This window comes from Candoia aspera, chromosome 6 (assembly GCF_035149785.1).
Source record: "Candoia aspera isolate rCanAsp1 chromosome 6, rCanAsp1.hap2, whole genome shotgun sequence".
In the NCBI taxonomy this organism is placed as follows: Eukaryota; Metazoa; Chordata; class Lepidosauria; order Squamata; family Boidae; genus Candoia; species Candoia aspera.
The window spans coordinates 41979781-41992088 of record NC_086158.1 but is presented as its reverse complement, the minus strand read 5'-3'; the positions used below and the strand labels follow the sequence as shown (position 1 = coordinate 41992088).

Genomic DNA, 12308 nt, shown 5'->3' with positions numbered 1-12308 from the left:
GCCTAAGGCAGGACTAGAACTCACAGCCTCCTGGTTTCTAGCCCATTGCCTTAACCACTAGACCAGACTGGCTCTCTAGGTGCCTTGCCTAACAACTGTGGGATTCAGTTAACGGTAACCGGTCTGAAGGGATTGCTGTTGCTAAGTGATGCAGTCCCGCTTTATGACCGCATTGTTTAACAACAGAAATCCTGATCCCAATTGCTGTCGTAAGTCGAGGACTACTTGTATACCCAACAACAATAAAGTAGAGTTCCAATAGTCTTTGCAGTGTCTGTTTCCTGACCTGGCCTAACTTGAAGGGCAGATACCCTTATACCAAAGAGAATCAAGACAGGGTTATTTGAGCTTCTTACACTCCCTCCTTTCCTGTCTTTTTTATCTGTTAACAGTTCTTGCATATCTTCACCAGCTTTTTCTCTACAACTGCAATGGGATTCATGGTGCATCAGCAACAATGAAATGCATGTAGCTGCTCATCTTCATATGCATAAGGAGCAGAAATATGATGCCAAATAAGCTGTCTGTTGTAGTGGCAGGACTGAGCCTGTAGGCAAAATGTTGGAGGTCTCAAACCTCTTCTCTGGGATGCCTTCTGGATGTACATGACCTGGCCTGCCTTCCTGCTTTAGTGTAGCTGTTTGGTAGTTACTGCTGCCACCACTTATCTTCTGGGGGGATGCCTTTACCTACTGTCCTCCCCCTGAACCCAGAAGCCTGAAAGAGAAGGACCCCCACAGCCTATGTGCCTCACTGGCAAACAGAAGGAGACAAAACATAAACATGAAATAAAATTTATAGCACCATTTCCTGCTCTTGTAGCTTGGAGGTACCGCATATGACTTGGGAATTCAGTCTCCCTCTTAGGAAGTAGATCCATCTTACAAGGTCTAACTTTAAATGAACATTATTTTTTAAAAAGGAAAAAATGTAAAAACATCTTTTTTAACTTTAGGGAGTCACATGTAAAATCATTAAGTGGTGGATGAAATGAAAATAAAGTGCTGGTAAAATCAATCAGCACCTTAAAGGAATCCTTTAAAGGAGTCTATAAGCTTGGGACAGAGGTGGATCACTCTACCTCTCAGAGATCTTAAGAGGCATCAAGCATACAGGGACAGCTTGCACAGATACCGTAAACATCAGAGACAATAAACTAGATTTAATTTAAAGAAAGAGAAATAAAAATTAATCTTACGTAATATAGCCAGCTAGACATTTTTACTTATCCTTCCTGAGGTGATTAATGATTCAAAAAGATTCACCTCTGTCTCAATTATTTTCAGGTCTCTCCTCCAGGTGATCCTGAGGATTCCAGCCAGGCAGTTACTACAGTAAGGCTGCCTTTTCCCTCTGCAGTTCCCAACTTTTAGTTTCAAGATAAAAGATCTTTTCTGTCTAGTGCAGGGTTTTTGGCTGGGGAATTCTGGGAGTTGAAATCCAAACATCTTAAAGTTTCCAAGATTAAGAAACACTGGTGTAGTGGAAAGGAAGGGATTTGGAGCTAAGCTACCTGCAGATGTGAGCCAGAGCATGCATCTGCCCCTTGTTATGTGAATTTAAAACTACATGAATGAATGCCTATTTAAAAAGCCTGCCCAGCATGTAGCTGGCATTTTGGAATACTTTGGAGGCAGTCTAGCTTCACAACGTCTGCAGTTTTATTTCCTGACTGACCAGAGGTCAGGAAATTCACTTTTTGCAATTGCAGTATACAGTACATCCATCTATACTGCTTAGAATCAGTATTAATTGTATTCAGTAAATCAGAGTTGTCTCCAGCCCTGTTTTTTATGGCAGTTGGAGCCCAGTCTGGACATGATTTCTGAAAATTGGAGGGGCTGTTTTTTTCTTTTACATTTTCAGTTAGAAATAAATCAGCCCAGCTTTCCCCAACATGGTGTTGTTCAGATATATGGGGCTTCAAGTACTATAATCAGCACTGAACATGCTTAACAGTTGATTTAATATACATTTTAAGTAAATGGAATACCCAAATCAGTAGATCAGCAATACCAGTGAATTTATAATGTGAATGGCAACGCCCATGTCATCTTAAAGCCAATGTAATCCACATTGAAGCAGATGATGTATTTGGCTCCAGTGTCTATCAAGCTCAGCCAGGTGGTCAGATATTATGTCATCCAACTCAAATGAAGATTGAAGAAATCTGTCTTATGCTTCACGGACTATTCTACAATCTTAGAAACAACATACAAAAATTAAAATTATAGTCCATGAAGCATAAGACAGATTTCCTCAATCTGTGTGCGTGCCAAATTTATTGTTCTCAATATTCTCCATATATGTGTCTAATTGCTTATAATTATGCTCTACTTAATTCATTCTCAATGTAAAATATGTAGCTGATCTTTTGGAAGAAACTACCTCTAGGGTCACTCTTTATGTAGGCTTCAGACAAATCCTTCAAGATTAAAGATTTTTTATTTGTTTGTACATAGTACTATATTTAAATAATTTTTAATGCTATGTACAAACAAATAAAAAATTCTTAATCTTTAATGGAAAACTAACGAACAGCACTAGAGGGCAGCCTTCTACATATTTCAGGAATGCTAATGAAACAAAAGTGTACACTATTTCTTAAGGTTTGGAGTTTATATTTTGCAAAAAAGCAGCAAATAGATAACAAATTTCATTTTAAAGCTATTTTTCTCCTTTTTCTGCTATGTATCCAAGAATCAGTTCATAAGATAAATGAGGTGTAACAAGAAAACCAAGCAGGCCAAAAGAGATGAGTAACTTTGTCCTAGGATACAAACCCATTTACAAAGGAAGAAACATTTGTTCAATATCACTTCAAATAGGAAAAGCAATATCCCTGTTTATCCCCATAGCCAGTCAAGAGAGGCCTGTCTACAGGCTAGGAATGTTCCATTAAACCTAAAGGGTAGCTCCAACACCACATTTCTACTCCTACTATGACATTCTGAAAAGATTCTACTGAGTAATTCACCTTGAAATGCTATACCAGAATGGATCATAGACTGATCCTGGGAGAACAGTGCTAAATGTTTTCTTCCCAGTGATATCTCATAATTAATCGGTCCTCTGCAGTATTAACAGAGATTGGCTTATAAAACTAGGAGTTTCAAATGGCAAATGACTCAGAGTTTAGCATAAAGGAGGAATAAGATGAAAAAGGGTTATAAACAGGAAACCAATCCTGTTGCACAGCTTCCCCATTATGTCCACCTAGGACTGCCAACTCCAGCTGAAATCTATCCTAGAGAGTCCCTTCCGCAATAAAAGGATTCACACAACACCACACATACATGCTTATATACACACGTTTATATACACACTCATACACCAATCACCAGTAGCCACGCTCCAAAATAAGGCTGAAAATGGGGTGAGAAAGGGGAAAAGAAATATGGAAAAAGAGGAGAACAAAACCGAAGAGAGAGATAATATGTGGGGAAAAGGTAATTGTAAAGAAAAGAGAAAAAGGCTTTACAAAAAGGGTTAAAATTCGTCAGATGATCTGCCCTTCCAAATTACTGTCAAGGTTAATCTTCCAAGGAGCTAATTTAAAAGGTATCTAGTTTTCAGCAATACTTGTAGCTCTTTGTACCCATATGTTCCGCCCACCCCACTCCCCAATTCACAGCTATATATTTGAGGAAAAAACTCCACCTCCTATGATAAGGAAGCTGGTAAGTCCTAACTGAGGAATTTGAAATCATATCACTGAGCTGGTATTTCATCAGAGTTGATGACTGATACATGGATTCCTCACCTGCAGAATTGAGGGTTAGCACTGGAGTACATGCCCTGAGAATGCTTCCAGACAAATCTTTTATAGTACACGGTTGCCTCTTAACTTCTTTCCTTTCTATTAAAAAAACAGCTAGAGAAGAGCAACACTATACTACAAATGCCTTTTGATTAGTCACACTAAAAGCCATCCATCAGGAAGGACACAGGAAACATTTTGGATTAATAATGCAACCCCCAAACATGTTAACCAATAAACATGGTATCTATGCTTGGGGACTGCTCCATTTATTTTTTGTGGTGGCCAGTGGGCTGTTGTTTTTAGAAAGCAAGGAGGAATGGGAGTTACTGCAGGAGAAATGGAGGACCATTGAAACTTGAACATTTCATATTGGAAAATATTTGAAAATCATCCACAAACTCTGTTTTTGACTCCCTGAAAAAGGGACCCCAAAAAAGGGAAAGGGCCATAGAAATATGACCTATGGGCCAATGTAGCAGCCTCCCATCAATAAATATTAAGCAAAAGCTGTTTAACTAGTCTATCTGCCCGTAATGAGCTACTTGTTGTGGGCCATAGCTGTTTCCAGCTACAACCACTGGCCATATTGGAGCTGATGAGAGAGTCCAACAACATATGGAAACCCATTGGTTCCTATTCCTGTTTAACTGGAAAAGAATGAATGAACAATTTATTGTCTGCTTCATTCGCAATTCACATCCACATGAAACTAAGCATTTGCCCCCTTATAAACCTCAAAGCTCTTATGGTTGCCTCTAAAACCACAACCGTCCCACATTCCTTCCACCCCTGCCAGCTGCAACCAAGGTACCCATAGCTTTGCACTTGGTACTCAAGGGCTACATATGTTCTTCCTGTCACCCAAGCACTTACACTCCAGCTTATCCTCCGCCCGTCCCCTTTCCAGCAGTGACAGGTAGCAGACAATGTCCTTCAGGTAGACTACCTGAGCCAAAGGGGCTGGTGGGTGTGGACTGGCTGTTTTCAGGGAGATGTGACTCTTTCGGAGGCTGAAGGGCAGTTTCTTGTCCAAACTTCTGGAACCTAGAAGGAAGAGAAAAAGGACCATGTTGCTTTAGAATAACCGTTCCAAGCTGCTTTAGATTATAGTCCAAAATAGGTACAGGGTGACTGTTAGGAGAGATTGATTTAGAGCTATAACACTGATCTTAGATCAAAAGTAATTTCTGTGAGCTAAAGGCTGCACTAGACTTTGCATGGCAAATCAAGAATTAACATATGGGTGAGGTTGTGGCCCACTTTGTAAAATTTTCTTTTGTATTTATTGTTACACAGTTATTGTGGCAATAGCTGTTTTTAAAAATCCAAACCTAAAACACCAGTGAATAAGAAAGCATGGTAGCTCAGTGGGGAAGTTTGGCTGAGAAAGACTGTAAGGTAGTGGGAAGAAAGTGGTGGTGGGGCTGGGAAGAGAAGCAGCAGAGGGAAATGGAATGAGGAAGGCAGGCTAGGGAAAAGGATGTCTGTATGGAAGCGGGGGGAGGAAAATTATTGTCTTGTGGTAAATTAACATTTTGTTACAGCACATGATTTTGTGGACTGGAGCTAATTAATACATGTATTAGATTTTACGTTGTCCTGTAACTGTGGCTTCCTCTGCAATAGACTAATGTGAGCAATCCTCTGGAATCTTTTCTGTAAGAAGGGGTGCTTCCAACTCAGGAATGTCTGCTCTTGACAGATAAACAAAATGGCTGTACCCACAAGTTCCTCCTCATGATATGACAAGAAACCTGCTTTCAGGAGCTTCTATATCGGCAAGGCTGACATGGTATGCAATGGAGCAAAAAGGAGAATGTGTATGAATGTGAATGCATATCGTACCTGAGGAGGAAGATGTGTTTTGGAAGAAATAACCAGAGTAAGGTGTGGGTGAAGAAATCAGTACACAAATAAATTCTAAACTACTGTAGAATGTTTGCAACCTTGTCCATTTACCCTTTGCTTCCTGGCATAAACTAGTACTCTGGAAACATTGGGTCACTCAGTGGCCTCCCCATCCCAGCTGCTTTTACCACATAATAAAAAAATTGGCTGAAACAACTCAGAAGGAAACAACTCTCCCACTCCACCTCTCTTACCAGCCATACAAACATCCAAAACATCAAAAACTGCTGAATTCAGAATGCTTGGAATAGAAGTACAGTACCTAGCTAAACTCAAGCAGCTGATAACATCATCCCGGTTAGATTAGTGGCTGAAGAGTCCCTCAAACTGATTGATCCACGTAGCACAGAAATGCAACTGGGCCTTTGAAGTAGGGAGGACATTGGAAGTAATTTACTGGCCAATGGTGCAAATTTGCTTTTGAAATCACTCTCTCAGTCTGATGTTTCTGCTTCTTATACCCTCACAGAGGCCAAAAATGCATCTCCTCAGCTCTACCTCCCATTTCAGGCTCCTCTAAGAGATGTGTACCCCATGCTAGGGTTTTGACCTCTGAAATGAATTTCATAGCTATGTGTGGGTGAGGCTGGAAAATATATAGGGAGTCCTCAAGAAAAGAAAGGCAGGTCTCACCTGGGGATTGTGGAGTAAGCAGAGACCCTGAGGAAATCTTGGAGGACCCTGAGGAGTTGTGAGCAGAAGGGTTACCGGCAGTGGATTTCTGTGATGATGATCTGGACCAGCTAGGTGAGGCATTCCCAAGGGCATTGATGTTGGCTGTTGGGACAGGACTGAGAGATGCTGAATGTGGCTCTGCTAGATTTGTCTGGGGGCTTTTAGATTCAGGTGTATGCCTTCCCATGGCACTTAGAAGAGTTTTCCCATTAATCCCTATAATTGAAAATAAAGTGAGGAATCAGACTTCTTAATGAAACATGATATTTTGGATTACACTACACTTGATCTTAGCCAAAAGGCTGAGAAGCAATTGATGTTTTATATTAAGTTTCTCAGCTTCATGTTAGACTGTAATTTCCAGCCACATCATCCTAGCCAGCATGGCCCAGAACACTCTACCTTTGCATCGCCCTTCTTTTCCTCCTCTCTCAGAGTGGCTGTGCACACTCCCTCGCTGCCCTGTATAAAATTGGACCTTATTTTATCCAAGAGATTTTCACACAAATAGGATTTTCTAGTAAAGGCTGGGAGGTGAATAACCTAAGACACCAGGACTATACAAGATTCCTGAAATTCTTTTCTGAAGTCTATAGAGCTGCTGTGGTTTCTTTCAGTTTTCAGGGTGGAAGCACAAAAACAATTATATATATTTTAAAATAGATTTTACATAATTTATAAGACAAAGAGAACTCCACAAATCCCCCCACCCAATAAATCATGATTCTGTCTGCTTTGCATCATTATCGCATGTTCTGGGATCCTCAGCCACCAACAAATGCTAAGTGTGGGCAGCCCCAGTCATCAAAAGAGAAGCCTCCTAGTAATGAGGCTACAAAAAAAATATTTCTTAATTTAGATTTGCTTAAATTATTCATGTAATATTTCATACACATATTACATGAAAAACTTTTCAAGGATGTTTGGGAATGCTCAACAGAGAGCATCAGATTTTAGCCAATTAGGATTACTATCTTTAATGGATGAAAAGAAGCCTCTTCTAAAACAGTTAAAAAGATAATAAATTATTCATTTTGTCAGAGGAAGCTGAGAACAAAAAATTGATGATCTTTCAGACAGCTTCTGAATTTATTTTTCTAAGGAACTTACCTAAAATCTTGCCATTTTCTGTACTGCACTTGAAAAAGCTCTTCTTGGTAATAATTCTGCCAGCCTTTCTTACCCTATTGCCCACCAGATTCTCCTATCATTCCCCACCAACATGTCCATTTTAATCTGGTAATGTAATAGAGAAGATCCATTGTGCGTTTTTTTAAATAATGTAAAATAATAGATTTTCTTAAAATTTCAAATTGTACATATTAAATCTAAACTTAAAATATAAAAATATAATTAAAAATAGCAAAAATATAAAGAAAATTCTGACATGGTATTCCTATATGGTCCTTTAGTTTCTGGTTAAACAGAAAAGAAGAAAGGTCTACAATATGTTATAAAAGTATCAACAAAACTAAGTTTCCTCACAAACCTCCTTGACCCTTTTACCATGTATACAAGCAAGTATAGGGGACCTCAGCCAAAATGTTTTTGATTTGTATAGAAAGTAAAATCATGCCATCTGATAAAAAAAGTGTGGTGTTTGGCTTAGCCTTGTCATGGCTGAACAATATGAAGTAGTTTTTCTGCTATGCAATGTGCCCCACATATCAATGCTGATATCAAGGGTCATTGTTTTATTTTTCCAGTATTTGGCTATAAATATTCTAGCAACAGCTGGCACATGAATAACGAAGTCCTTAGATGTCAAAGCCCACCTGAACTCAGATTTTTTAAAACAAAGCTAAGTGTGAATTTAGAACTTATTTTGTGACCTTACTCATTTCTGAAAAGATTTCCAGCCAAAAGGAAGAAACTTGGAGATAAGTCCACCATGGGTCAAAATATGTTTCTCTTGACCCACATCCTTTCAACAGAGGGGTCACTGCTGTTCTTTTAGGTGTGCTAACTTGAAGTGGTGGTGGGGAGTCACATATCACCCATAGAGGATGTTTCATTTTTCTTACTTGTAGCTGAAGAAGAAAACACTAGTTTCCATTCTCATGTTTTACTCCATTCTTTCTTTAATGGCTTTCTGAAAATCATTTTCCTATGTCAGTTTGAGTGCAAGTAATAAGTTAGTTTCCTTAGTTATATTTATTTATTCATTTGCTTACTCAAATTTGTATGCCACCCCAATCCAAAGACTTTGGTGATTTGCAAACACATTATCCAAATCCACAATTAACTACCCCCCAACAAACAAGCAACCCCTTCCCCCAAAACCCCCAAAACAAAACCAAGCAATACAACCACACAATTAAAAATTGGCATGGATGACAGTCTCAGTATATCACCCTCTACCCACGAAAGGCTTAACAGAATAATGGTTAGCCAACTGAAAAAAAAAATGAGGGGGGGCAACATAAACCCAGAAATTACATATTGTGCTATAAAGGTATTCAGCCTTCTCACTAAGTACACTGAGATATCTTCATATCCGGATTATGTAGATTTAACTCTAGGGCTCAACATACCACATAACTTCTTTATGAAACAAAGCTGTTAATCCACCTGGGCAGGGAGGCTGATAACTTTTCAACCCTTTATAGCCTCTTCCCTAATTTGCTCTTCCCTAAATGGTGCACTAAGTATCTTGCTGTAAGTGGGATGTACAGAAAAAGCTCAATTTCATCTTTGTAAAGTTTATGTTACTAATATTGATTCAGTCTAGATTGCAAATTAGATTACATATATATTTAATAATACTAATCTCTGGCTTTGTGATTACTATATGTTCCCTCTGATCATCTTCTGCATCTAACTAGAATGGTAGAGGAAATACCACAAAATCAGAAACACAACACTGAAAAAAGGACATCCCCACATAGCAACTGTTTCCTGGCAAGGCATAAAGATGAGAAGAGCCGACCTCCCTGGAATAATGGGAGATCTCTTGGCACCCAAGCATTATTTGCTTGACATGTTTACTTAGCTGCTGCTGTATGTTTCTGTGCAGGATTCCAGAGACAGCGTAGTCCCTAGCTTTGCATTTGTTTTTACAGAAAGTGACAATAAAGAGTTGGAACTAATGTTGAACTTAGCCTGTTGGTGCCTGCAGAGCTCCTTATTAAATGTGCAAGACAGATTGTGCAGCTCTTAAAGCATTTATATTTGATACCTGTAACAGGAGCACAAGCAACTTCTGTCTGGATGGAGATGCCTGTATCAAGAGTCTTGCATTCTGAATACATGAAAGAATCAGAAGAATATACACATACTTTAGCAATGGGCACTTGCCATCAACTGATCAGTATTCATTGCAAATTGTTACATTAGCAATCACACTTTTTACTTTTATTCCATGAAAGGCCCACAAATATTTAGGCAGAATACAGAACTGCATGTATCTATTATTTTGGTTCACCCTTAAAAACACTGCTGCAGAAACTGTTTCACCCCAACCAGCTGTGGGGAAGCATCACTCAGCGCATTACAAGGTAAGGATGAACACTGCTGCTTGCTCCTTAGCTCGGCATAGCAGCTATGGGGAGGGACAGGTACCTTAAAAGGAGGTTCCATTGTGACTGGCTTGGCCCCATCATGGGAATGGCAGCAGGGGCATTTGGGAAGGGGAAGATGGAGATGGGTGTATGAGCTTTGTCAGGGCAAAGGGGTTCACATGTGGGACCTACTCCTCTCCATAACTCCTGATAGAGCTGGAGATTCTACATGTAGAGAAAAGTGGGGTGGGAAAAGAGGGACAGATGGCTGCTTTTTTCTGTTACTGTTTTGACTCCCCTCCCTTGTTCCTGTCAACCTCCTCAGCTTGATTCAGGGATTCCTCAAGTTTTCCAGTTGTCTCCCTACCAGAAAGTAGCTTGCCATGGGCATAGCACACTTTCCCTGTGCATGACAACACCACCAGCCTTATTGCTGAGGTGCAGTAAAAGAAATGCTGAGGCAGCCATTTTAATACCAACATCAGCCGGGCTGTGTGGATGAGCCGCTACTGTAGTTTGAAAGCGCTTAAGGTGGTCATTTGCATTCAGGCTCCAGTGTGCAGGAAGAGGAGGTTTTATCCTTGTCTTCTCCCTTCAGGAGACCAATGAAGCTCTCCTTCCCAACAGAAACTATTAACTGCGCAGGAAAAATTTATCTCCTTTTGTGCTACAGTGCTGATACAAACTACCTTCCCCGCTCCTACACCTGTTGCTATTTTAAAAACTGATCTGGTTGATAAAAGACATATTTAGAGAAACACATGGAATGAATGAATGAACACACACACACCCTTTTTTCCGTTTATATGAGCACTCAAAAAGGTTTAATTAAGCAAAATGAAAGATATGTGGCTCTCAGATTAAGTCCCTGCATCTGAACCTAGAATGTGATAAAAATGATTTGTTCAGTTCATAACTCAAATCACATTAATTTAACTTGCCATTACACAGCTTCAGAGAAGACAGTCCATGGATGCTGAATGTGCATGCTATCTATGGAAAGATTTATGGGGGGAGAAACCCAGCCCAATGAGGATTAAGTGGCCATAGAATGCCATTTCATAAGTGGAACTGCAAATTCAAAGAAAGTAAATGGAACAGAATATCCTAGAAAAGGGCATAACAGAACCCTAGGCAGAAGATACTACACTGCATCATTTAGTGGCAGCCCTCCTCTATTCTTCTAGGAAAACAAACTTGCCCAGAAAGACACCTCAAAATACTTCAGTTTCAGCCATTTCAGCCATGGCTAATGAGAACTGAAGCAGCAAAGAAGGCACGTTGCTTACCAGGGTTGTTGAGCTGTGGAATACTGGCACTTTGCTGCTGGCTCTCCGGAGAATATTGGCTGACTTTTTGTTTGAAGGACATGAAGAGGTGCTGACAGAGCTCTTCTGGAATATCCACCTCCAGATATGTTCTCATAAAGAGCTGGAACCCTTCATAGTCAATAGGCTAACAGGAAGGAGGAAAGTAAAAGACACAAATATTTTTTAAAAATAATATTTTAAACATAAGAAATCTTATCAATTACATTTCCTTCCCATTTGAAATTGAGACTGTTGGAGCTATATGAAGGAAGGGTAGAAGGAAAAAAAAATAAAGGAGAACATAAATACAACTGTCAAGGTAGTGATTTCCACATTGTGAAAATAGACCAAGAATTTTGTCATTAGGACCATGTAGGCGGGTTAATAAGCTGTTGGGAAAGGTATCTGGAATAAAGGACTGAATTATGCTTGATCAACCCAATTTTTCATCTCCTATGATTTTGGGGTTATCTTGGAGTGGAGAAAAGGTTATCCCCCTTGTTGTTTGAAAAGACATGCAGATGCTGTTGTTGTCTCAATCTTATGGATCAATGGGCCATTTAAAATACACAATATATAAGGTGAAATAAACCAATAAAACTTAGCCACACTTGTAGGAAAGGGGAAAATTTTAAGTTAGAAGGTGGAGGATTGAATAACACTGTGCTTGAATTATCATCTTAGAAAACATAGTGCAGTGCTGCTCCAGATCTGTCAGCACATCATTGTTATCAAGGCTGCCAAAGAGATGGGTGCAGGCGTATTATTCAGCTATGAACTTTCAACAGGTAGGACAGTGGCAGGAAGGATGAGGGGATCCATGAACCTGGTAAAGCAAATAAGGCAAAATAAACAATTCTTCCCCAACTTGGTACCCTCCAGAGATCTGAAATATTTAATTCCCACATGTTGTAACTAGCACAGCCAGTGGCTGTGTTGCCTGGGACTTGTGCAGGTTAAAGCCCAATCTACTTGGAAGGTATCAGGTATGGTTGGGCTATGCTAGATACAAACTAGATAGAAGACTGGCTTGTGGTGTGCTTTGTGCACTTTGAGTTTCATATCTCTGAAGAAAAGATTGTTAGAAAGAAAACAAGTATGCATTTAAATTCCAAGAACAAAGATGAAAAATAATTTTATGCACAGAACAGG

At 39.6% G+C, this 12308-nt stretch overlaps 1 protein-coding gene and 1 pseudogene across 1 annotated transcript in view; both read right to left on the bottom strand.

Moving 5' to 3' along the window:
- The window catches only part of DGKG (diacylglycerol kinase gamma), a 171693-nt gene that overhangs the window by 69245 nt on the left and 90140 nt on the right, over positions 1-12308 (bottom strand). Inside the window, exons 5-8 of the mRNA XM_063306837.1 lie at positions 11136-11301; positions 9525-9587; positions 6305-6562; positions 4637-4807 (exon numbers count right to left, since the gene is read on the bottom strand). Of these exons, the coding sequence (XP_063162907.1) occupies positions 4637-4807; positions 6305-6562; positions 9525-9587; positions 11136-11301 (658 nt within the window). The remainder of the gene's footprint in view (positions 1-4636; positions 4808-6304; positions 6563-9524; positions 9588-11135; positions 11302-12308) is intronic.
- LOC134500591 (U2 spliceosomal RNA) lies at positions 6543-6660 on the bottom strand (annotated as a pseudogene).